Below are 26,624 nucleotides of genomic sequence, written 5' to 3'. Positions count from 1 at the left end.
TTAAGTAGTCGAGTTGGCCTCAAACTTACTATGTAAGCTAAGGACCGGACTTTTGATCCTCCTATCCACACCCCTCAAGGACTGGGGTTAGGAGTGTGTGTCAACATGCCTGGGTGTGGTCCCAGAGATAGAACCCCAGGCTCTGAGCATACTAGACAGATACCACCAACTAAGTCACATCCCCAGCCCTAGACTGTTCTGAGCCTCACAGAACTAGGATGTTAACTCATAGCCAACTGGCTTGTTTCTCAAAAGCCGCTGTTATTCACTGTGCATGTTACATACGGTCACTCAGGGTGAACTAAGCCTGAGATGTCTGAGGATAGAAACATGGTGACTTGGGCAGTACCCACAAAGGTTTCTCTGAGAAAATGACATTGGGGTTGAGTATTGAGAGGCCAGTGGAGGCTTGCTCTGTGAAGAAGGGTAGGTGTTTGCAGCTCTCCAGGACTGGTTTGGACCAGCTGTGTAAGGGCGGTCAGTGGTTTCCATATTGCAGACTGAGCTGCAGTGGGTCACGGATAAGTCACAGCCTGAATTTATACTGTATAATTAATATCTATTCATAAAGTATTTCTTCCTATGAGTTGAGAAGGCTGTGATCAGTTAAGAGAAGGAGTTTGAACCAAGAAGACAAAGGTTTGGGCCAGGCAGTGACACACGATAAAGGAGTTTGGAATTTGTCCCTTAGCAAGCCACGTGTGACGTCGTTTGTGTTGAAGAAGATGACAGGAGACAGCAGTGTGGTACACTGGAGGGTAGACCCTGCCTAGCCAACTCAGAGGCTATTACCATGGCCCAAGTGCAGACTGAACTTTTCTTTCTCAGACCATTCCAGATGCCCTTCCTCCAGGCTGTACATCCTCAATCTTGGCAAGCAGACTGTGAACTAAAATCAATAATCCTATCACTCAGAGTAAAAAAGAAAAACAAAAACAAACAAAAAAAACCCCTGGTGTTTTGGTGAGATTCCTTCTATTCTAAATATATTTATGTTATATGCCATGAATTGTGACTATGTTCCCAAGTGATAGAACATTAAGAAACAGTACATTTATTTATTTAATTGTGTTGGTGTGTGTGTGGTGGTGGTGGTGGTGGTGGTGTGTGTGTGTGTGTGTGTGTGTGTGTGTGCAAGTCAGAAAAAACTTTCAGGGGTTAGTTCTCCATTCTAACATGTGGTTCAAGCCCAGGTAATAACGGCTTGATGGGAAGCCATCTTGCTGGCCTGAAATAGGACATTTTTAAGAAGGATAATTTTATAAAACTACACACTACATCATTAATAGATTAAAGAGCCCTCATTTTATAGCACATCAGATCATAGCAGACAGATAACAGTAATTCACAATATTTTTTCCTTTAATTGACTGTATGTGATACAAATTTAAATGCCTTCACTGGCCAGCAGGGAGAAAATGCCAAGTGGTAAGATGTAATAAGGCCAGGTGGTGGTGGCAGTGGTGGCGCATGCCTTTGATCCAGCACTCGGGAGACAAAGGCAGGTGGATCTCTGAGTTCAAGGCTAGCTAGAAACCCTGTCTGAAAAAAACAACAGGGAAAAAAAGCAATAGGAAGCTGGGTGTGATGATGGTTCATGCCTGTAATTCCAGCACTTGGGAGGCTGAGGATCACTATAAACTCTAGGATGGCCTGGGCTAATATTGAGGTCAAGGCAAGCCTGGGCTACAGTGTGATCCTATCTCGGAAAGGGAGGGAGAGGGGGGAGAAAGGAAGGAGAAAGGGAAAAGAAGCTTCAGTGGATGGTAGAATGAATGCCTTGCCTAAAGACATCCAGATACAGGTCAATAAAGCATAATACTTGAATAAAACATGTCTGTGGCATAAACCACTTAATTGTGACCCCAGCTTCTCTGTATGTCCCAACCTGTGGTGAATGTTGGGTGAGACAGCAGAATAAGGAGGGCAGCAGAAGTGTGACCAAAGTTCAGTTCACGTAGTAAGGCAAGCCATGTCAGTCACTCTCAGTGGAGCAAGGTCCGTTCACAGTTGCTCACCTGTCCCTCTGCCATGGAATATCACCATTTCTGAACCCCGGCTCAGTGTTTTTGCTGATCTGTTTGCAGTAATTCCCTAACTTCCCCCTCCAAAAAAACAAAAACAAAAAAAACCTTAAATGTTTTATATCATTTCTGTGGTAGTAATATAGTCTCTAAAGAAAACACTTGGTTGTATCTCTGTTCTCTGCAGAGGAAGGAAGGAGCATGTTTGGATGCAGCCTTATATTTCCTGTGGCTGCTTTTGTGCTACCCACCTGGGGCTTGAGTTGTTCTAACTGAAACCTTAGAGCTCCCAAAACCTATAATAGTTCTTGTCTGGAAGAAAAGCGGAAACATACTGGCAGCCTTTCCCCCTATATTATAGTTACCTGTTTTGAAATGTGTGTGATGTATAATAGAGTCCAAATATTAAATGTCTTCTACTGAAGAGAAAATGTGTCATCAGCAGTAGACATGCAAAAACCTATAGCTATGTCCTGTTTTACTGCAGAGTCTCGAAAGACAGAGCTGAGACTAACAGACTAGGAGAGGGAGACAGTTCAGAAGCTGCAGTAGGCAGATTGAAGGGAGAGACAGTTCAGAAACCGCTGTAGACAGATTTGGGGGAGGCTGCTTTTTCGTTTTCTGGCCACCCAGACTCCCAAAATAATCACACAGAAACTGTATTAATTAAATCACAGTTTGGCCCATTAGCTCTAGCTTCTTATTTCCCAAAATTTATATCTTAATTTAACCCATTTCTATTCATCTGTATATTACCACGAGTTCGTGGCCTACCAGCAAAGTTTCCACACGTCTATCTCCAGCGGTGGCTCCATGGCATCTCTCTGATTCTGCCTTCCTCCTCCCATGCTATAGACCAAGCCAGTTCTTTATTCATTCACCAATAAAAGCAACACATAGACAGAAGGACCTCCCACACCATTTCCCCTTTTCTGTTTAAACAAAAAGAAAGGCTTGAACTTTAACATAGTAAAATTACATTTAACAAAACAGTTATCAAGCAAGAATTACAGTTACAATATAGCTATATCTTTTGTTATAACTAAGGAAAACTATAACTATAAATTCTTCAACTCTATCAAATACTTCAGAAGGATATAATATTACCTAAGTAAACAGGAAGTACATTGTAAGCAACTTCAAAAACTCTAGAATTGACAGAGACATCTCGCTGCCTGGGCAGTCACCCAAAGTTTTTCTGTACCGTTGGGGCATCCATATTCAGCCTACAGGCCCATAGTATCCAGCAGACTTTTCCGTGAAGCAGGAAATTTTCAAAGACAGGTTTGCTTGTATTGTTAGTTTATCAGTCACTTATTTTGTGTCCTGCAGAATGTGGCAGACCCTTTCATGAAGCAGGAACCCTGAAGGATCATCTCGCTTTTAGACAAGTTCAGCAGTCATTTCTCTGTGGGTTCTGCATGTCCAGTTTATCTAACAAACTCCATAAGGAACCTCTTCGATGCCCATCTTCCTCTTGAAGTAGATTGATGCTTCCAGGAGTAGGTGTGTCTCATTGTCATGAAAAGTCCTAAATTTTTAAAACATTAAAATGGCATATCCTGAAGGTCTCTGAAAGATTTGCAGAATACCTAACTAACTGAAATATATCTCTATACATCTAGAAAATCTAACTAACATGACTACAAGCTTGACTATTATAGATGACTATCTATTAACCTATGTTTCTTAATTATACATTACATTTTAAATGAACTACACAATCACAATACCTAATCAAGAACAGAAATATACATATAACAAGATTGACCTTAAATCAGTATCAATAAACCAGAATCCATGCCAATGCAAATTATTCATATCTATATCCCCCTTTAAATGCAAATGAACAATGATAAACAATATTTGGGAATATGGGCATAGTTCTGTCCATACTGCTTCCTACTGTTTGGGGGTACTGTTAATCAGGTCTTTCATGGTGTATCCTGTGTGCTAGGTTCATCTCAGTCAGCAGTTGGGTGAAGTGATTTTTTTTGAGGGTATTCATGGTGATCTTTCAAGGGGTCTTGTTACATCCAACCATACCAGTTTGGAAGCAATCCACAGGTTCTCATCCTCTGTAGAAACAAGAGAAGAACCCCCTTTCCAAAGCAACATATCCTTAGACCCAAATTTGGAAGTCATGATACCTTTATAATATACATGCTGGTTTATCTTAGAAGCCCATACAATGAAATGTCTCTCTGTACTTAGCTCATTTACAGTCAAAAAATTTAAAGATAACACAATAATATACATAATCCAGACTCTGCTAATCTTCCATTTTTACGTGGCTTGTTTTTCTTTCTTTTTTTTTTTGTTTTCTTTTTTTTTTTTGGCTTGTTTTTCTTTACCCCTTTTAATACTCTGTCTCTTTGAAGACTTTACCCCTTTTTTTAAAGCATTAACTTTATTTTATGACTCTCTATACTCCTTTTCTTCTCTATTCCAAGCCTACATACATATATCTAACACTGTGACTCATCTGGACTTGTCTTTATTGTATATTTGTAATTCTTTACTGTCCGGAAGCGCTTTTTAAAATGCTAAGTGCTTCTTAAAACTTAAGCTGTGCCATTGCTATGGTTTATACGGTACTTTCTGCTTGCCATGCCCATTTCAGCATGGCAAAGCTGCTTGTGCCTCTGAGCTGTGTGCACCGCCCCATTCTCAGGCACACAGCCGGTCCATGTCTCCATTAAGCAAACTGCAGCAGTCTGCTCACAAACCCCACTCAAATGCTGTGTATCTGGACCTCCCGATTGAAAGAGTCAGAGTTTGCGCTGGCAGCACCACCCAGAAAGCCAGCATTTCAAAACCGCCACTTTCCCCCTGCTACTGCTGAATCAGGAAAGCCTCTCTTAAACAAGCTGTGGCATGCTGCCAGAAAACAGTAAGAAGCTGTGTTAAACTCTGTATTTTTGAGTCTAGAATTAAGCTCTCTCAGGTTTTTAAGTAGCTTTTAGTTTGCCATGTTGGCACCAATCTGTTGGGGGAGGCTGCTTGTTGGTTTTCTGGCCAACCAGACTTCCAAAATAATCACCCAAAAACTGTATTAATTAAATCACTGTTTGGCCCATTATCTCTAGCTTCTTATTAGCTAACTCTTACATATTAATTTAACCCATTTCTATTAATTTGTGTATTGCCACTTGGCTGTGGTTTACCAGCTAAAGTTCTTAGCATTTATCTCCAGTGGCTCCATGGCATCTCCCCGACTCCACCTTCCTCCTCCCATGCTATAGGCCAAGCCAGTTCTTTATTCATTAACCAATAAAAGCAACACATAGACCGAAGGGCCTCCACAGACAGATCAAAGGGGGAGACAATTCAGAAACCACAGTAGACAGATTGAGGGGAGAGAGACAATTTAGAAACTGTAGTAGACAGACCTAAGGGAGAGAAACACAATTTAGAAACCGCAGTAGACAGACCTAAGGGAGAGAGACACAATTCAAAAACCATAGTAGATAGATCAAAGGGAGAGAGACAATTCAGAAACTGCAGTAGACAGATGGAAGGAAGAGAGACAATTCAGAAACCATAGTAGACAGACCGGAGGGAGAGACACAATTCAGAAACTGCAGTCTGAAGCTTTACTATCCCACTTTCCGTAGTGAACAAGCCAACTAGACAGAAGATCCTTGAGGAAAGGTTAGACTCGAGCAACACTAGACCCAGCCCACACCTGTAGACAACCCTAATAACAGAATATGCATCCTCTCCAGTACATAAAAAGGTTCTTGAGGGTAGATCATACATTAGGTCATAAACCAAATCTCAGTAAATGTGGAAGGAATAAAATCATGGAAGGTAGGTTCAGTTATGGTGCAATGAAATTAATGACCAGCGACAAAAAGGAATTTGGTAAGTTTACAATCAGGTTGAAAATAACACACTCTTTACAATCCAGTGGGTCAAAGGGATCATCAAGGAGACTGAAAAACACTTAAAGGTAAATGAAAACAAGCATAACATACTCAAAATTATGGGATACAGACAAAATCATGTATATAAGGAATGAATGAATTAGTTACTGGTCCCTGTGATTTACAGTTGTTGATGTAACTTAATATTCTATCTCCCCATCTTAACCTATGAAGAACAAGCAAAAAGTATATTCATCAACTTGTTCCTGCACAGCTCTGTGTTAGGAAAAGGGGATACTATTAAAGATTAGAGCAGAGGTGAGTGAAATTGAGAATAGGGAGAACTATAGAAAGCATAAATAAACCTCACACAAAGGTGACAAATCTTTAGCTAGAATGGTCAGGAAAAAAAGACTTGAATTACTAAAATCATGATACCATTATTGCCAACCTTGGAAATAAAGGGAATTCTAAGAGAACACTCTGAACATCTAAATGTCAGGAAGTTAGGTAACCTGCATGAAACAGACACATTCCAAAAAGAACCCACACTGATGTAAGAAGAAGCATGTCTGACTAACTCTAGAACAAGTGATGAAAAGCCCAAACCAGATGACCCCAGACTGGTGTATTCTTTCAAACATTTCAAGGAAAATGAACACAGATTCTTTATTTTTACAAAAGAGGAATAAATAATTCCTAACTCATTCTATAAGATCAATATTGTCCTGGTAATTAAACCAAATAAAAGTATCACAAGAAAATTACAGATCAATATCCCTAATGAATATAGAGGTAAAAGTTCTCAACAAAACTTCAGCAGACCAAACCCAGTAGCAAACGTAGGGGATTAACATCATGGGCAATTGATATTTATTCTAGGAATTCAGGATTGGTTGAATGCTCAAATATCAGTCAATATAAAACACTATTCTAGCAGATGAAACACACAGATGATGACTCGGTAGATGCAGATAAAACATTGGGCAAAATCCAATATCATGATAAACACACTTAAACTTGGAAAAAAAGAGAAAATTCTGTTACTTGCTAAAATGAAATAATAAAAGAAAATCCAGAGCAAAACAGAACTAACACCATACTTAATTGCTGAACACTGAGAACTTCCCCATGATAGCACAAATGAGACATTCTATGTCGACTTAGATTTCTGTCCTGCCCAGTCCTGCAGTCATTCAGTCCCAAAGAAACACACAGAGGCTTACATTAATTATAAACTGGTTGGCCTATTAGCTCAGGCTTCTTATTAGCTCTTACATCATACATTAACCCATAATTCTTGTCTGTGTTAGCCATGTGGCTTGGTACCTTTTATCAGCAAGGCATTCTCATCTTGTTTCCTCTGCATCTGGGTGGCAATTGCAAACTGAGCCTTTCCTCTTCCCAGAATCCTCCTGCTCTGGTCGCCCTGCCTATAATTCCTGCCTGGCTACTGGCCAATCAGTGTTTTATTAAAACACAAGTAACAAATCTTTATAGGGTACAAGATCATTGTCCCACAGCAACTCTATTCAGTGTTGTACGAGGGGCTCTAGTCAGAACTCAATTAGGCAAGACAATGAAGTAAAAGGCAGTAAAAGGCATCCAAGCTTGGACCAAGCAAAAAAAAACCTGATTTACAGATGGCATGACCTTGTTGTGATGGCTAATTTTATATGTCAGTCTGACTGCAGTAAAGGATGTCAAATGGTTGGTAACATCTTGCTTCTTGGTGTTTGTGTGAGAGAGTGTGTTTGGCCTGGTATACTGAGTCAAGATCACCCTCACCAAGGTGAGTGGGTACCGTCCATTCCACTGATGGCCTGGACCTAGCAGCATGACACAATGGTAATTCGCTTGAGTTTGCTGGGCTTCCCATCTTCTTCCCTTGGCTATAGTGTCGCTGGTCCTGAGGCCTTTGGGCCCTGGACTGGCACCAAACAGACCCTCTTCTTCCCCCCTGACCCAGCCTTTAGATTCAGTTGAATTACAGCCGACTTTTCTGATTCTCCAACTTAGATAATATTATGAGACTTAAAAAAAAATTTCTTTGTGTGTGTGTGCGTGTGTGTATGTGTGTGTGTAAAGCTATGTGCACGTGAGTGCAGGTGTCCACAGAGAGAGAGGAGTAAGATTCCTCAGCAGCTGTAGTTACAGGGGTTGTAAGACACCCGATGTGGGTGCTGGGACTCAAACTCATGTCCCCTGAGAGAGCAGTAAGTGTTATCAACTGCTGAGCCATCTGCCTAGCATCCATCTAGTGACTCTGCTCAGTATCACATGAACAATTCCTATAGGAAGTATTGGTTTGTCCTGGAGTATCCAGACAGGCTTATAATATAGAAACCATAAAGAATTTACAAAATCGCATTAAAACTAAGCAAAATTTATATTATATTAAATATATTAGAACTAAAACTTGTTGAACACAGCAAGATTATAAGATATGCAAAAGTAGTTACATTCTTATACACTAACAATGGATAATCTGAAAGTGAAATTAAGACTGTTACTTTATTCAAAACAGCATAAAATATTAGAGAAAAACAGTTAAAGAAGTACATGACTTATATGCTGAAATATCATAAAAGATGATGAAACAGTGGTCAGTCCCAAAAGAAAAGCTGTTGTAACTCCCTTTAATAAGGCTTATTATAATGTAAGGGCCCTGGGGTAAAAGGGAAAACATTAGACAGAAATAACATGATATATGGAAATCTAAATATGATGGGGCCTTAAAACAGCCTTCATCATTGGGACAGTCTTGAATAATCTTCTCGGGGTGTCTTCAACCAATAACCCAGATAAAAGAAAGATGTGACTTTGTATAACCTTTTAGGGGATGGGAAGTTCACAGCCATCATGTGATTTGGCTTACTATGATGTATTTGACAAGGAACACGAAGGAGCGCAGTTTAACTTCAACCCTGAGAGAGTTTCAGGTAGGTGTGGCCTGATTCAGGGTACAGGATCTATGTTCTAACAAAACATTGTTGAAAGAAATTGAAACACTTATTATGATAGCCACATTCCCCAAATTATTCTACTGATTAAATGCTATTCATGTGAAATTCCAACTTAGACATGCTGACCCTAAAATTCACATGGAAATACAACATTTTCAATTTCAAAACTTACTGCAACACTACAATATTAAAAATAATACAGAATTGAGTCTATAAATAAGCCCATACATCTACGATAGGATAATGTATGTAATAGGATGGACTTGGACCTGCGCCTTCCATCTTACGTGAAAAATAATCATATAAAAGACTTAAATGTTAGCTATAAAATTACAGAAGGCTTAAAAGGAAAGATAATTGTAAATCTGTGTAGTTTTAGATTGGGCATCAAAAGGAATCAAAGTGAGAATAGATTAGTTACACATCATTAAAATTTAGATTTTTTGTTTGTTTCCTGAGACAAGATCTCTCTATGTAACCCTGGCAATCCTGGAACTCACTATGTAGACCAGACAGTCTCAGACTCAGAGATCCTTCTGTTCTACATCTGGGATTAATGATGTGCACCGCCATTGCCGGGCGGTGGTGGCGCATGCCTTTAATCCCAGCACTCAGGAGGCAGAGGCAGGTGGATCTCTGTGAGTTCGAGGCCAGCCTGGTCTACAAGAGCTAGTTCCAGGACAGGAACCAAAAAGCTACGGAGAAACCCTATCTCGAAAATAAAAAAAAAAAAAAAAAAAGATGTGCACCGCCACACCCAGCAACACTTTAGAAAGCTGTGCTTCAGAGAACACTGTCAAGGGGGAAGGTGACTAAGCCTGGCTCGTGAGTGCAGCGCTGAGAGCTGTCTGGTGGCCTCCAGGCTGACCCAGGTGAGATGGAGTCACTGAGGTCCTGCATTCAGGGTTCCTCTAGTTGGTACAATCATCTCAAGCTTGTGGCCAAGCTCACCTAGGAGGATCAATACATCATGGCGCTGAAATGCTGTTCCAGCCACGAAAACAAGCCAAGTGTTTGGAAAGCCAGTCAGTCACCAGGAGACTCCACATGATAGAGAATGGAAGAGGCAATGCACTAGCCACACTTCCATGGCCCACATCTGAAAGCTGCGGAAAGGAAGCGGTTTGAGGAGCACCACACTGCTTCTGTAGAAGAAGCCACTGTCAGACACAACCACTACTCCACTTTCCACCAGTTTTCCCCCCCCGTGATTGGGCTGGTACTCATGTTCAAGACTGGCCATTCTCCCCAGGTCACTGTGTCCCTCACTGATGGAGGTTACTTCTTTCTGACCATGAAGTGCATGATCCTTGAGAGATTAAACACCAGTAGATACTGGTGCCGGAGAAGCTGTCCCATGAGCTGGGAGCTTTTCAATAGCAAAGACCTAGTGAACAAGAGAAAGCACAACACACACACACACACACACACACACACACACACACACACACACACGGTTCTTTTCACATTGCCCACTGCCCTCTTCTATCCTCCTTTCCTTCCTACTGGTCTCTTCCCTACCCCAAATAGTTCCTTCTGCTTCATGATATATAAAGTTTCATCACTGTTCTGTCCTCGCTGTAGACATCTTCCTCCTCTTTCATACTTCCTGTTCCACTTTGATGTGTGTGTGTGTGTGTGAATTTAAATCTCCATTACATGTATGAGAAAACATGCAATATTTGTCTTCCTGGATCTGGCTTTTTTCACTTATAATGGTCTCCAGTTCTACCCAGTTTCCTTAGAATGTCAGAATTTCATCTTTCTTTACAGCTAAATAAAATTCTACAATGCAGACGTACTACATTTTCTTTCTTCATTTGTCTGTTGATAAAGCCTGTTCCATTTCCTGGCGGTGTGGAAGATGCAGCAGTAAACATGGATGTACGAGAATCTCTCTGGGGAAGGGCTTACAGCCCTGCAGGTGTACATCAGGAGTGGTATAGCTTGGCCATGTGGTAGTGTGTAGTACTATTTTTAGATTCAACATTTTTAGATTTATTAATTCATTTTACATGTAAGAATGTTTTGTCTGCATGTATGTCTGTGTGCCTAGTGTCCTTAGAGGTCAAGAGAAGGGGTTGGATCACTTGGAACTCTACTTAGGAATTGCTGTGAATCACCATGTAGGTACAGGGAATCAAACCCAGGTCCCCTGCAAGAACAAGTGCTCTTGAACACCGAGCCCTCATCTCTCCAGTCTCTTATTTTCACTTTTTGAGAAACCTCCATGCTGGCTGCACTATGCATTCCCACCAGCAGACTTTCCCAGCCAGTTCGTCTTTCCCTGCCTACTTCCAGTATTTCTTGTTATTTGATTTTTTGGTCTCTCTCTCTCTCTCTCTCTCTCTCTCTCTCTCTTTCTCATTTTGTTTTGTCTTGTTTTGTTTTTCAAGACAGGGTCTCTCTGTGTAACAGTCCTCGCTGTCCTGAAACTCACTTTGCAGTCCAGGCTGGCCTCGAACTCACAGAGATCCACCTGCCTCTGCCTCCTGAGTGCTGGGATTAAAGGTGTGTGCCTCCACATCCAGCTTCCTTGTTTTAAAGATAGGATCTCACTGTGTAGCAATGGTTGCCCTGAAACTCTATGTAGATCATGCTGACCTCAGACTCACAGAGATCTTCCTGCTTCTGTGTCCTGAAGGCTGGGGTTAAAAGAGTGTGCCACACCCAGATTTCTTTTCTTGATAACCATTTTGACTGGAATCTCAAGGTTGTTTTAGTCTGCATTTTCTGGTGGCCAGGGATCCCAATGTAATTTTTATATAAATAAAGACATGAGAGGGCTGGAGAGATGGCTCAGAGGTTAAGAGCACTGCCTGCTCTTCCAAAGGTCCTGAGTTCAGTTCCCAGCAACCACATGGTGGCTCACAACCATCTGTGATGATATCTGGTGCCCTCTTCTGGCCTGCGGGCGTACACACAGACAGAGTATGGTATACATAATAAATAAATATTTTTTTTAAAAAAAAAGACATGAGAGAAGACAGACTTCCATTTCAGAAAGCATTTCATGTTCTTGCCAGCTTTGGTTGAACATTTTTGGAATTTAGAGCTAGGCTGGGAAGAGACAAAGGTCAAGATAACGCAGTACGTTTTTGTTGTCAGTGGGCCTGTGCATCAGAAGGCTGATTGGGCCAGCATCCATGAGAAGATATGCCAGCTGCTAATTCCTCTGCGCACCACGATGCCCTTCTACAACTCAGAGGAAGAAAGGCAACATGGCCTGCAGCAGCTGCAGAAGCGACAGGCAAGTCCTGCAGGTGGTAATAGTGAGGGTGGAGCCCTGGTATCTATGTTCTCAGTCCAGTCCCATTCCCTGGGTCATCGCCCCCGTTTTCACTGAGTACCCACTGTTCTGGTTTGCTCGGGTGGCCCTAAGAAGATGCCACAGATAGGGTGGGACAAGCTACAGGCATTCATTTTCTCAACACTGCTGGAGGTGGAAAGTCCAAGTCAAGGTTTGTGGACCTTTGTGCCTTCACCCGTCCCCTCCATTCCCACCCTTTCCTTCCCCCTACCGTCCTCCCTTGTCCTCCCCCAACCCCCTCAGTCTTCTCCCCTCTCCCTGTGTGTCTTTAGGTGCACACGTGTTTGAGTTGCATGTGGATGCCACAGGATGACCTTAGGTGTCCTTCTATAGAAGCTGTTTACCTTGGTTTTTGATTTTGGTCTTTTGAGATAGGGTCTCCCACTGGGCTGGGTCTCACCAAGTAGGTTAGCCTAGCTGTCTAGTAAGCCCCAGGGCTCCACCTATGGCTGTCTCCATAACCTATGGCTGTCTCCATAGTGCTGGGAGTACAAGTATACACACCATGCCTAGCTTTTTCTTACCTGGTTTCTCTGGGCATTGAACTCAGGTCCTCATGCTTATGAGCCATCTCCCAAACCCCAGATTTGGTGTCTCCTAAGATCTCTCTTCTTGCTGAGTCTTCATCTGGTCTTTTGTTTGCACACACATCTAATGTTTCTTTGCTTGTCGAATTTTTCTTATTAAGACACTAGTCAGGGTTGGTAAGACGGCTCTGTAGGAAAGGGCACTGGCCACTGATGCTGACAATCTAAGTTTGATCCCTGGAATCCACAAGGTCAAAGGAGAGAACCGACTCCCAGAAGTTGTCCTCTGACCTCTACACACGCATCGTGGTGTACATGGGTACACACGCACACATCCACAGATGTAATTAAGATGCCCAACAGGTTAAATTAGAGTCTGCAAGAGTGGATCTATTTTAACTTAACCACCTCTTTGGATGCCATTTTCCCCAAATCCATCATATCCTGAGGGACTACGATTTAGAGCTTTACCACGTGACTTTTGAGGGGGGCATGGTTCAGTTCAGAGATTCCATGTGCCAAATTCTGTGATAAGAGCTTCTGTGCACAACACATTGTTTCTCAACCTGTGGGCTGCAACCTTTTGACAAAATTATTTACATTATGATTTATAACAGTAGCAAAATTACAGCTCTGAAGTAGCAATGAAAATAATTTTATGGCTGGAGAGGAGAGATGGCTCAGTGGTTAAGAGCATTGGCTGCTCTTCCAGAGGACCTGAGTTCACTTCCCAGCACCCACTGGGAATTGATTGGCTCACAACTGTCTGTAACTCCAGTTCCAAGGGATCAGACATCCCCATAATAATGTATATAAAGGGGGCTGGAGAGATGGCTCAGAGGTTAAGAGCACTGATTGCTCTTCCAGAGGTCCTGAGTTCAATTCCCAGCAACCACATGGTGGCTCACAACCATCTGTGGTGAGATCTGGTGCCCTCTTCTGGCATACAAACATACATGGAAGGAATGTTGTATACATAATAAATAAATAAATCTTTAAAAAAAATAATGTATATAAAATAAAATTTAAAAAAAAGAATTTTATGGTTAGGGGGTCACCACAACCTGAGGAACAGTATTAAACGTTACAGCATTAAAGAAGGTTGAGAACCACTGGTATAATAGGAAATAAAAATGTTATTAAAAATATATCAGGGTATAAAGGAGATTATAAAAACTAATTTACAGGTTGGAGAGATTGCTCAGGGGTTAAGAGCCCTGTCTACTCTTTCAGAGGTCCTGAGTTCAATTCCCAGCAACCACAGAGTGGCTCACAGCCATCTGTAATGAAATTTGGTACCGTCTTCTGGTCTGCAGGCAAACATGCAGACAGAACACTGTGTACATAATAAATAAATAAATCTTTTAAAAAACTAATGTACTTTATGGCATTAAAGGAATATAAATTATTATCATTATTAACTTTTTGGTTTTTTTTTTTAGACAGGTTTTCTCTGTGTAGCCCTGGCTGTCCTGGAACTCACTCTGTAGACCAGGCTGGCCTCAGACTCACAGAGATACACCTGCCTCTGCCTCCCAAGTGCTGGGATTAAAGGCATGTGGCGCTACCACCCAACTAAGAATATCAATTATTATTTTGAAAGTTAATCTCCTTTGTATGCACGTGCACACATGTATGTAGGTATGCTTGCGTGTGTGCAGGCCAGAGGCTGACCTGGGATGTCTTTCTCTACTGCTCTCCGCCTTGTTTTCTCAGACAGGGTCTCCTCCTGAGCCTGGAGTTCACCCTTTGGCCAGGCTGGCTAGTGAGAGCCTGAGAGCCCTCTGCAGTCTCTCATGATGGGTGAATACTGCCATGTTTTTATGTACGTGTTGGGGATCTGAACGGAGGCCTTCATTTTGCACAACAAGCATTTTACCCACAGAGCCATCTCCCAAGCCCTCCAAAATTAGCCCTCTGAAAGCCACAAATCTATAAACTCAGACTCATCAATTTTAATGTTATAAAACTATGATCATCTGAGAACAATGAAGACTTAAAAGTTGTTTTGTATTAGCTAGGCAGATAATTCCAGAAGAAAATAAGAGATGTTTTCTTGAAATTAACTCAGATATAAAGACAGAAAGTTTTATTTTTTGAATTTAAATTTTAATTTCTTCAGAATTTCATACATGGGTGTACACTTTACATAGTTTCTACCCTTCCCTGTTCCTGTTGTGTGTGTGTGTGTGTGTAACCTACAGTGCTGCCTGTATGTATATGTGTTTAAGGCTGACCCCTTATGACCGGGAAGCCTTCAGATAGCTCATCCCAGAAGAGAACGGAGTCTCCCTCAGCAGCCACTGACTCCCTGCAGCTCTTGTTAAATGTCCCCAACCACAGCTGGCCTGGTTCTGTGTAAACAATCACTGTTGAGAGTTCATGGGTGCAGTGTCTAGAAGACACTATTTTGGAGCAGTGGTCCCAGTCCTCCCGTACTTACAGTATTCTGTAGACAGAACGTTTTAGATTGTCCTGTGTCATCTGGAGCTTTGCTGAATTAAAGTCTTATTAGAACTCAAAGAATAAGACAGGTGATGTACATCAGCTGGTAGGGGCCAGGCTAGCAGGCACCAAGCTTTGGTATGACATAAACTGGATAGTGGCACATATTCATCCACGTAGTGAGTTTGAGGCTGTCCTGGACTACATAAGACTCTGTCTTTTAAAAAAATAAATAAATGAAAAGCAATAGCAGAAAAAGATGCTAGGAACAAGAACTACAGGGATGCTGTATACAGTTCATATAGAGCCCACATCCAGCCACCTGTCTGCCAAGTTCTGAACTGAACTGAAAGACATCTGTTTCTGGACCTTGGACTTATGGCCCAGGTTTGCATTTTTATCCACCCCAGCCCAGAGTCTCATGTCCACCTAGTACAGGCAGACTCACCAAGTGCTCTCAGCAAAGTGTTGGCTTTACCTGTGGGTATGTCCACCTGCGCCTTTCCCACCCAGGCTGTCTCTCAGTGTCTGTTCCCGCCTCCCACAGAAGCACTTGATTGAATTCTGCTACACTGTCGCCCAGAAGTATCTTTTTGAAGGAAGACATGAAGACGCTGTCCCTGCGGCTCTGCACTCCCTTCGATTCCGCATGAATATGCACGGCCACAGCTCAGTAGAGCTTGTGCCTGCTTACCTGCTCCTGGCCGAGGCCAGCCTTGGTGAGTGGAACTTGTGTAGACTCTTGGAGCCCGCTGAAGTGCTGTATTGATTATCTATAGGGGCAAGACACTCCTTGTGGAAGACTCTGATTTCAGACACCCTTTTTGGTATGAAGTCTGGCATAAGGAGGGAGAAGGCAATGGCTACAGTTGACAATAATCCACTCAAGATGAGCCTGGTGGCATTCACCTTTAATCCCAGTCCTAGGGAGGCAGAGGCAGGAGGCCACCCTGACCTACATACATAGCAAGTTCCAGGACAGCTAGGACTACATAGAGAGACTCTGGAAAAAACAAAACAAAACAAAAACCAAAAGCTGGGCAGTGGTGGCACACACCGTTAATTCTAGCACTCAGGAGACAGAGGTAAGTGATGGATCGATCTCTTTGAGTTTGAGGCCAGCCTGGTCTACAGGGGCAGTTCCAGGACAGCCAGGGCTACACAAAGAAATATTGTATTGGAAGAAATCGATGAGACTGTTGGAGTGATCTAAGGGTTAAAGGGTTGACTGCTATAGGAGAGTGGCTGGGAGCTCAGTCTTTCTCCTGGGCCTCTTCTCTTTCCTCTCCTCTTCTCTTTCCTCTATGTTTTTAAGGGCTCTTTATAAAACCCAGGCTTGGCTCAAACTCACTAGGTTGCTTAAGGAGTGACTTTGAACTTCTGATCCTCCTGCCTCCACTATTCTTCCAGTGCTGAATTTCGGGTCAACACTACATTTCCATGTGTTGTGGGGGACTGAACCCAGAGCTTCATTCAAGCTAGGCCCGTTCTCTATCCACTCAGCTACCCCCAGTCTTTCTCGTCTCTGCTCTTCTGTAGGTATCTGCTTCAGTTTGCCTACCCGCAGACTAAATTTTAACATCTGCTGGCTGCAGGAGACAGTTACCCTCAGATATCCGATCTAGTTAAATCTGCACGTACTCTAGATTCAAGCTGAGAAGCAGAAGTGGATTAGCATCTGATTTCCATTACAAATTCCTAGAAGACAGAATTTTGTTAACCCAGCTGGGATGTAGACTTTACCCTTGTTCCCTGGGGTGAAAGTCATAGTTCAGAAGAACCCGCCACCCTAAGAGTGAGATCACTTGCTTGGCAGACACCTGCCTGTGGGCTGCTATAGAGATCAGCATCTGAGAGGAATTTACATACTTGAGCATCTACAGTGTTTTAGGCATCATATACACCTTAATAGTCATCATTTTTAATAACGTTTTTCAGGATAGTACTATAGCTCAGCTATAAAGCACATACCTAGCTTACATTGCACTTACTGTGTGATGTGAGAGCCCACCCAAGCCATCTGCTCACGCTACTTACTGTAGTGCATAAGGTCCCTGTGGCCAGAGCACTCTAGTGTGCATTTCCCAAAAAGCACCTCTTCACAAGCACAGTGCAACCTGATCTGCTAAGAAGATCCGTTCAGGCCTCTCTCCCACAACATGTTTACAGCCCCGGAGTCTTACTTTCTCATTGGAACCACCTGCCCACAAATAACGACATAGAGACTTGTTATTAATTATGAAAGCTTGGCCTTAGCTTAAACTTTTCCCAACTAGTTTTTATAACTTTTTTTAAATATTTATTTATTTATTATGTATACAATATTCTGTCTGTGTGTATGCCTAAAGGTTAGAAGAAGACACCAGACCCCATTACAGATGGTTGTGAGCCACTATGTGGTTGCTGGGAATTGAACTCAGGACCTTTGGAAGAGCAGACAATGCTCTTAACCTCTGAGCCATCTCTCCAGCCCCCTAGTTTTTATAACTTAACCTGTGAATCAGTTACCTCTCAGCTGTACATATATCTGACTTCTTCAGTGTCTCACTGGCATACTCTGCCTTTCTTCCCAGAGTCCTCTCTCACCCGAAGCCTGCCTATTCTCTCCTGCCTAGCTGTTGGCCATTCAGCTCTTTATTAAGCCAATCAGAAGGCACCACAGGCAGAGACAAATCTTCACAGCAAATTATCCCACATCATTGGCCAATTAAAAATATTGTATATTATATATGTGTGTGTGTTTTACCTGCATATCTGTTTCTAGTACCTGAGACAGCCAGAAGAGGGCACCAGATCCCAAGGAATTAGAGTTACAGACAGTTGTGAACTGCCGTATGAGTACTGGGAATTGAACCTAGGTCCTCTGAAAGAGCCTTGCCAACCATTATATAAAACATCCCTCAGTTGTGTTTGTCTACTGTTTCCTTGTGGCTGGATTGAAGTTATAGATTTGGGACAGAAATGTCACAAAATTTATAGTGTTCTCAACTCATCTGATAAAATGACACAATTTCCCCAATACTGATGCTTACTCATAGGCAACAGTGATGAGGAGATATTCGATGGGAAATCCAGAAGTAAAGTCTAGAGTGGAGGAAGGTAGGAGTTCAAAGCCATCCTTAGCTACAGAGTGTCTGGACGCCATGCAGCCCAGCTCTACCTAAGTTTAAAGATCTTAACTGGGTTAACTGCACTTCTAGAACCAGACAGCACCTCCCTCCACCAAGTAGGACGTGTGTTCCCCAGTGCTCCCATCACACCTTACTGCAGTGGGGCTCAGGCTTCTCTATCACGAATAACTGTGGTTCTAGTTTTGGTTTATGGAGTGGTATTTGAAGTTATATAAATATCCCATTTTTACCAAACTTACAATGTAGTCATTCATTTACAGCCATTTATTGTGTCTCCTGGTTCCCTGCTTTACTCACTGGGTTCCAGCCCACCACAGTTATCCAAACTGCCCCTGATCTGGCCAGGGGCTGCTCCCACTCAGGCTGGAGTTTTTCTCCTCACTCTTTGAAATGCCTCCATTTTTTTTTTTCTGAGTTCCTGCTTTCTGACACACTGTCTCCCAGATGCCACCACCCTTTCCATTTTCCACAGAATACAAATCTGAACACCAAAAGCTGCCCACTAGCCTTACCGTTGCCTATGCCAGGACTAATCAGGAATGGAAGTGTAAACAATACTGTGTTGTGTGTGTCCACACACACGCCATCTCAGCACCACGCAGAAGGAACATATGAATAAGGCAAAAGCGGCCAGCAAGGCAATTCTCTTTGTGAAAAGGGTATCCAAGACCCAAACCTAGCAAGCAAGCTCACAGTGACAAGAAGTTCACTGGTTTTTATTCTAGCACTGGTGATTGTGTCCTTTCCTCATTGGCTGGGGTCCAACTTCAGTCTCCTGCAATGGGCTAGTTTTAAAAGGAAATGAAGGACAGTGGGAAGGGGTGGGGTTCCAAGGATACAGCAGGGCCTTTGTGTAAACAAAAGTCTAACTGGGTTAGAGGGATCTAAAGATTTCCATAAAGGGTTCACCAGGTGGGGGAGAACAAAAAATTTGAATTCCTGTCAGCAACAAAAGTGTATAGTGTTCAACAGAAAAGGCTAATGCTTATTATTTAATGTTTCTCACGCATACGTGACATGGGTCTATGCCAGCACACCCAAACCCCATGCGGCACACACCTTCAGTCCGGTGTTCCGTTTCAGTTTGCGGCCCCTTTTCCGCCAGCGAGGATGCTGCCATCCAGTGTCATTGATGTGTTTGTATATAATGGGCTCCCAGGACCTAACCAACCAGTTTTCTCCAGTTCAAGCTCCCCACCCCACCCCAAAAAAGATGCTCCACCTGCCTGTGTGGGCTCTGCCTCCCCACTCTGGGGCTGACTCTCCTGCATGCATGTCCTTAGTCATTTGGGCTCTGGCTCCCTGTACCAGGCCTTGTACCTACAGGAATGTCCTCTGCACCCTGCTCAGATCTCACACCGCATTCTAGACAGTAGGAAGAACACCAGACCAGGAGATACAGCCCAGGCTCTGTGCGTCCCGGCATGGCTTTGAGAAAGCCATTTAAGCGGAAGCCCCACCTCCCACCTGCTCGCTCACTGCTCTCTCCAGGTCTTCCGTGGCTTTTCTTCAGTCTCAGCCCCACCAACCAATGGGATCCTGTTACATGTACAAGAAGACAAACTCCCATAGCGGTCTGAGGCCTTGAATGATTGGCTCTCTCTTAGTTACAGAGACCTTCTTGTAAGTCCTTGAAGGCATTCTTCATTCTAGAAGTCTCTATTTCCTTCTCCCTCCTTCCCTCCCTTCCATCTACTCAATTCCTTGTTATCCCTCAGGTCTCAGGTCAAGTTTTCTATTCTCTGGTCTGGAAGCCTTCCCTTAACCCCAAGACTAAGTTGGGTCTTTGTTTTTAACCTTAAGTAATCTTATTTGTGTGTGTTCACAGGCACGTGTGCCAGGGCCCTCATGTGGGTCCTAGAGGCAGATCTTGGGCTGTCTGCCTTAGGGCTAACTCACTCTCCCTGCTGTCTTTCTTAATCATCACTTAGAAACATCTTCTCTCCCACCAACCCAGCCCCCAGCACTTGCTCCATTGTTACTCATAGACTTATTGATGAGATTGCTCTCTCTCTCTCCTCCACTGGACTCATGAGAACCAGATCCATCCTGGCATGAGGTTCTCACACCCACATAGTACAGGGCAGAGAGGGTACTCAAAAAATACTGCCCTGGTACCTCACAGCTCCACGAAGGACGCTGTTGAGTCCGAGGACCTCTTCATAAGATGCTCTGGGGATTAAGTCCATAGAGGCGATCCTGAAAGCGCTATGGAAGCCTAAAGTGCTGTTGAAATGGAGGGTTTCAACAAGGGGCCGGAGAAGTCTCGTTCCTCTCACTCCAGCCTCAAGTGGAAACTTAGCCGACGCCACCCTCTCTTCTTCCTTTCAGTTTTTTCTCTTTTTCTGTCTTTCTACCCTTTTCTTTCTTTCTTTCACTAAATCTTGAAAGTTTGAATTAATGAGGGCTGCCATTAGCAGTGACAGTTCAAAGAGAAGGGAGGCACCCAAGCTGCCCCGTGCCTCTACTGTCCACACGATAGAGTGTGACCATCATGCTTGGCAGGGACAGTAGGGAGGAAGGGCTGATTTGGTCATGGTTTCACAGGGTTCAATCCATTGTGGTGGGGAGGGCATAGCGGAGCAGAGCAGTTTTCCCCAGGGTAGACAGACTGCAGAGAGAGAGAGAGCGGGGGAGGGGGGGCTGGACAGGATGACTTTCAGGGACACTTGCCCAGTGGCCCATTCCCTGCTGTGTTACCTCCCTAAGTTACCTCTAAAATAGCGTCCAGCCGGGGACCAGGTGGCAGACAGACTGTGAGCCTGAGGAGGACATTGTTCTGTTCAAGCCATAGCAGGAGAAGGGGCTTGCACCTTTCTCTCCTTTCCTGGTGGAGTGGGGGCTTCTGACCTAGAGGCTGGAGATTTCTCTTCTCCTTTTCCACACTGCTGGTTTCTGTCCAACCCTCAGGTATCTGCTCAGCTATCCTCACAGAGAGGGGTCGTTAATCTTCCAGACTAAGCCCTTCCTGCTGCATCGAGGAGATTGTATGTTTGTGTTTGTTTCCTCCAAAGCCCTTCGTGGTTGGTTTGTTGCGGACTTCACCTGGCTTGACCTTGCAATCAACGACCTTGCTGAAGTCAGTGTACAGGCTCTAAACATGGAGCGCAGTGGTGGGGACTCAGAAAGCTAGGTCAGAATACCTCACGGGAAGGAAGTTTCCTCTTGGGACCATTTGGAGTCCTGGCCTCCAGCTGCTCTTCCCTGCTAGAGATCTTTACTTTCCTTCTGATTTGAGTTACTGAAAGCTGTGTCAAAGTTGTTTACCAGCTCTGCTTCACGAGCAGGAGTTGCCTTGGCCTTGAGGATCAGAGGATAAGGTTTTCACCTGTTGGCCCACCTGACTGTTGGGTATATAAGCCTCCATGGTGCTATTGAATAAAGGGCTTCTTACCAGGGACTAGAGGTCCGTGTCTCTGTCCCTGTCTCTGTGTGAGTCTTTGTGTGTTTCAACCTCCAGCCCTTTGCCCGAAGCTCGGGAACTGTATGGTAGCGCATAGAGCGCAGATGGGCGCCTTGTGCTGCAGTTTCCTCCTCTGATAACTGTTGCCCAGAATCGCTGGCAGACTTGGGTTCAGACGGGCTGGCTGGTGTGGGGCAGCCACGTCCTGAGTTCCTGCAAGTGACTGCTACTTCTGTCATCTTTTGCTTTCATCACCAAGTCCTGCAGAATCTCCCCGTATAATGTAATGTGTCCAGGTTTACACTAACTGATGTCAGCTGTGGTCTCGCTCTCCAGACAATTACCACTGGTCTCTTCTATTGCATATGTTGTAAAGTCCATTCAGGAGAGTCTCACTTCCTTTACTCCTCCACCACACCCCCACCCAGCATGGAAGGCACGGTCTGTGAGACCACAGCATGTCTGGAGTGACCCACTCATGGGGCACAGTGTGAGCTTTGATGAAGGCCCCATGGGCTGGAGCCCCGCTGCTTGCTTACCCTGCCCAGCTCTCTGGACCTGCAGCCTCGGTGCATTCTCCAAGTGTGCCTTTGCCTTCAGGACTGATATTTGTTTAGCCGCAGTTGCACTTGGCCTTGGGACATCTTCTTTAGCATTGCCTTCTTGAGAAGAACTAGGAAAAGCAAAATGAAATATACATATATATGTATATATGTATATTGTTCTTGCAGAAGAATCCAATTTCCAGCAACCTTGTCAGATGAGTCATAACTGCCTGTAGTTTCCAAGAACCTGATACCTGATTTTATCCTCAGGAACCTGTATGCATGTGCACATACTGCCCCCACAAGAATAATCAAAATAAAAAAAAATTTAACTTTTTGAGACAGGGTTTCTCTGTTTTGCCCCAGCTGTCCTGGAACTCTCTTTATCGACCAGATTGGCCTTGAACTCAGAGGTCCCCTTGCCTTTTCCTCCCGAGTGCTGGGATTAAAGGCACTTCCACCATCCAGCCCTAAAAATAAATATTTTCAAAAGCCTGATATTAACCTGGAATGATGGTGCACACCTTTATTTCCCAGCATTCGGGAGGCAGAGGCAAGAGGATCTCTATGAGTTGAAAGCTTTTCTAGTCTACATAGAGTTCAAGACCAGAAATACGGATAACCTGTCTAAAACAAAACAAAAAACTACCAAGTAAATAAATATATAAAAATCTAAAGGTCTAGTGTGTGTATGTGTGTGTGTATAAAAAGCATTCACAATCTATAAATTTACCCTTTTAAGGTACAACCTAACATATTCAAAAGGTAGTATAACTCACTACTATTTAATTCCAGAACATTCTGTCACCTCTAAAAATCCATGTGATTGTTAGTAGTGATCCTCATTAGACATCCCTACTGTTCCTCTCCCTGTTTGTCCCCACTCAGCCCCCTGGATATGTGTCTGTTCTGGACAGTCCACACCAACAGAATCTGGCCATGTGTGTCTTTTGGTGCCTGGCTTCTTTCACTTAGCGTGTTGTTTTCAAGCTCTGTAGCACGGATCCAGGCCATGATCGCAGTTTTTATGACTGATCACAGTTTACTCATGGGTAAGGATTTGCTTAGCAACTGATGAACATTTGCTGTGAATAGATTGATAAGAACATTTATGAGCAACTTTGCAGCACTGATAAATATTTGTATCAATGAACAAATGGACGTATGTCAACTCATATTCCATGGTTTATTCTTTATTTAAAAATTGAATTATAGGGGGCTGGAGAGATGGCTCAGCGGTCAAGAGCATTGCGTGCTCTTCCAAAGGACCTGAGTTCGGTTCCCAACAACCACATGGTGGCTCACAACCATCTGTAATGGGGTCTGGTGCCCTCTTCTAGCCTGTAGGCATATATGCAAACAGAATATTGTATCCATAATAAATAAATAAATATTTAAAAAAATTGAATTATAACCTATTTTTATTTATTTATGAAGGGATTTTTGAGATAGGATATTCTATGTAAACCAGGCTGGCCTCAAACTCACAGAGATCCTCTGTCTTTGCCTCCCGAGTGCTGGAATTAAAGGCATGCACCACCCTGCCTGACTTATAACATCTTTTCTACCTGATTTTTGGCAGGTCTGGGCCGGATAGTGCAGGCTGAAGAATATCTATCCCAAGCCCGGTGGACAGTCCTCAAGTCAACTGACTGTAGTAATGCAACTCACTCTTTGCTGCACCGGAACCTGGGCCTTCTCTACATGGCCAAGGAGAACCACGAGGAAGCCCGGTACCATCTGGCTAATGATGTGAGCGAGCACCTTAAGGCCCGGATGCTTCTAAGGACAGTTCTGTTGAGTGTTTCTTTACCTGAGCGTCTCTCTAACAGTACCGCTCATACTGACTGTTTCGGGAGCAGCAGCAAAAACTCAGTTCTAACGACCCCAGTTCAAACCTTTCTACTTCCTGGCTTTGCAAAAACCCACCTTCCCGGGGTCTCGGTTGTTTGTGGCTAACCTGGGAAGAGAGATCTGCACACTGGCTAGTAGAAGGGTGGTGATTCTGCTCCCAGCTCTGCTGGTTCTGTGGCAAGTAATTTAACCTTTCTTTCAGATGTAAGACACGACTCATGAAATGGTCCCAACCACATCAGTGCATTGCAGAGATTAATAATAGAAGACTGTATGCACTGGATTTTGCGGCCATTTGTTAAAATAATACTAACATTGCTTCTTCAGAGTGTGGTTATTAAATTTAAATGAGCTAGATCTATAAGAAAGCACTTACAATCTCTAAAGCCGTGCAAATGGTAGATAGGAAGAGGGACGTGCTGTTCTTCTCAAGTCAGGGAGTTCTTGTAGAATTTTTAGATAGGAAAATATTATCAGGCAGAGTTCCTGCACCTGAATTCCAGATTAGGTTGGTTCATTCTGCAATCTTTGTGGGTCTTTCTGTAGTATGGCCACCTACCCCTCCTCTAACAACCTTCCCTTTGGCTCCTGTCTCTGCCTTAGATCCCTGAACCTCAAGGCCATCTTCTGTGCAACCCTCTGCCCTAGGAGGTTGATCTCCACGGTCATCCTGGATGCCGTTGTTGTCTGACTTTGCTAAGGATGGAAGAGTGGGTGGCGCAGAGGAGAGAGGACGGTGGGAGATACAGCATAGGGGGGCAGTTCTGGCAGAAACAGTCGGCTGTCCTGTGGGATACAGCTCCTGTCCAGCGGCCACAGCTCCAGCTCTGGCTGGTCTTTGTTACTCCTGCTAACTCCTGTTTTCTGAGGTGTAGAGATGGTAAGAATTCCTTGCCATCCCTGTTTCTGGTGCTTCATTAGCCCTCTTGTTCTTGTAACCCTTCCACATGTCCAGTAACTCTTCCATTAACCTAAGCTCAGGCAGCCCTTTAAAGTATCATATGTTTCTACCCAAATCCCTAACCAATACTTTTTTTCCCTTAAAAGAGACAGGGTCTTACTTCATAGCCCTGGCTGTCCTGGAATTTGATGTGTAGACGAGGCTGGCCTTGACCTCAAAGAGATCTGCCTGCCTCTGCCTTCCAAATGCTAGGATTAAAGGTGTGCACCACTGTGCCTGGGAACTTTTCTTCATTTATGTTTGTTCTCTGCTCTCCACTCCTTCAGTTAACTAAGCAGCGGCGCATTCTGTCTTGTGCTGAACCACACATTAGGAATTAGATCAAACCCAAGTTTCCAGAGCGTGTGAGCATGCAACGCACGCGCATGCGCACACACACATACACATACCCATGCTTACTTTAGCACTGGGACCACTGGGCTAAATCTTCAACCTTTATCTAACTATCTGTCTGTATGTCTATATATACACACATATATATTTGTTGTTTTTGTTTTGAACAGGGTCTCACTATGTATACCATCTGACCTCAGACTCACAGAGGTCCACCTGCTTCTGCCTCCCAAGTGCTGGAATTAAAGGTCCATGCCAAAACTGTCTCTAGATATATTTTTTGAGACAGGCTCTTATTATATACATCAGGTTGATCTTGAACTCACCACCCTCCTGCTTCAGCCTCTTTTTTTGTTTTTTTGTTTTTTGTTTTTTTGTTTTTTGAGACAGGGTTTCTCTGTGGCTTTGGAGCCTGTCCTGGAACTAGCTCTGTAGACCAGGCTGGCCTCGAACTCACAGAGATCCGCCTGCCTCTGCCTCCCAAGTGCTGGGATTAAAGGCGTGCGCCACCACCGCCCGGCCAGAATCATCCATTTTCATATGTGCTCTTCGCTAAGTCTTTGCGCATTTACAGAGCTGCACAAGCGTTTTGGCACATTTCCACCACTCCAAAGAAACCCCTCATCTTCATCTGCAGTCATTTCCCATTCCCAGCCCCCGACAGCCAGCCTATCTCCACAGGCTCTTCACGGAGGAGATTCTGACTCCTCTCACCTTGCACAGCATTTGGAGTCTGCCATGTTGCCGTGTGAGCAACAGCTGCTCCCTTCTATTGTCAAGAACCAGGCCACTCTGCTGGGCCACATGTTATTACCCACGCTGGAGACGATGGTGTTTCTGCTCTGGGACTGTGCCAGATGTTTGTGAACCAGTCTCTCTGGGTGGACACACATGCCCAGTTTCTCTTTGAAGGTACCCAGAGGAGGAATTCCTGGGCCACACAGCAACTCCATGGTTAGCCTTTTGAAGATCTGCCTGGCCGCTGCCCAGAGGCTGCACCATTCCTCATGCCTTTCGACCGTGTCTGGGCTTTTCTTCCCTCATCAGGCTTGCCCTGTTCTCCTTCTGAAGACAGCCATCGTTCGGGCTGTGAAGAGAGATGAGCCACTGTGACTTTGTTTGACATCTCTTGAATGACAGTGTTTAGCATTTGCCACATGCTTAGTAGGCATTCATGTATCCTTTGGAGAAATGTCTTCTTGGGTCCCTAGTCCATTTTCACAGTGGGCTGTAGTAGAGGTCTTTTTCTTCACCGT

At 43.8% G+C, this 26,624-nt stretch overlaps 1 protein-coding gene across 1 annotated transcript in view; it reads left to right on the top strand.

Moving 5' to 3' along the window:
* Positions 1-26,624, top strand: part of Zmynd12 (zinc finger MYND-type containing 12) — a 33,668-nt gene that overhangs the window by 770 nt on the left and 6,274 nt on the right. The window contains exons 2-4 of the mRNA XM_041652802.1: positions 11,968-12,109; positions 15,689-15,860; positions 23,803-23,972. Of these exons, the coding sequence (XP_041508736.1) occupies positions 11,968-12,109; positions 15,689-15,860; positions 23,803-23,972 (484 nt within the window). The remainder of the gene's footprint in view (positions 1-11,967; positions 12,110-15,688; positions 15,861-23,802; positions 23,973-26,624) is intronic.

The sequence above is a fragment of the Microtus oregoni genome, unplaced genomic scaffold (assembly GCF_018167655.1).
Source record: "Microtus oregoni isolate MIOR12 unplaced genomic scaffold, Mior012 000005F_ref0000423, whole genome shotgun sequence".
Taxonomy (NCBI): domain Eukaryota; kingdom Metazoa; phylum Chordata; class Mammalia; order Rodentia; family Cricetidae; genus Microtus; species Microtus oregoni.
Note: the sequence above shows the minus strand (reverse complement) of the source record. Positions and strands in the feature narration are given on the sequence as shown.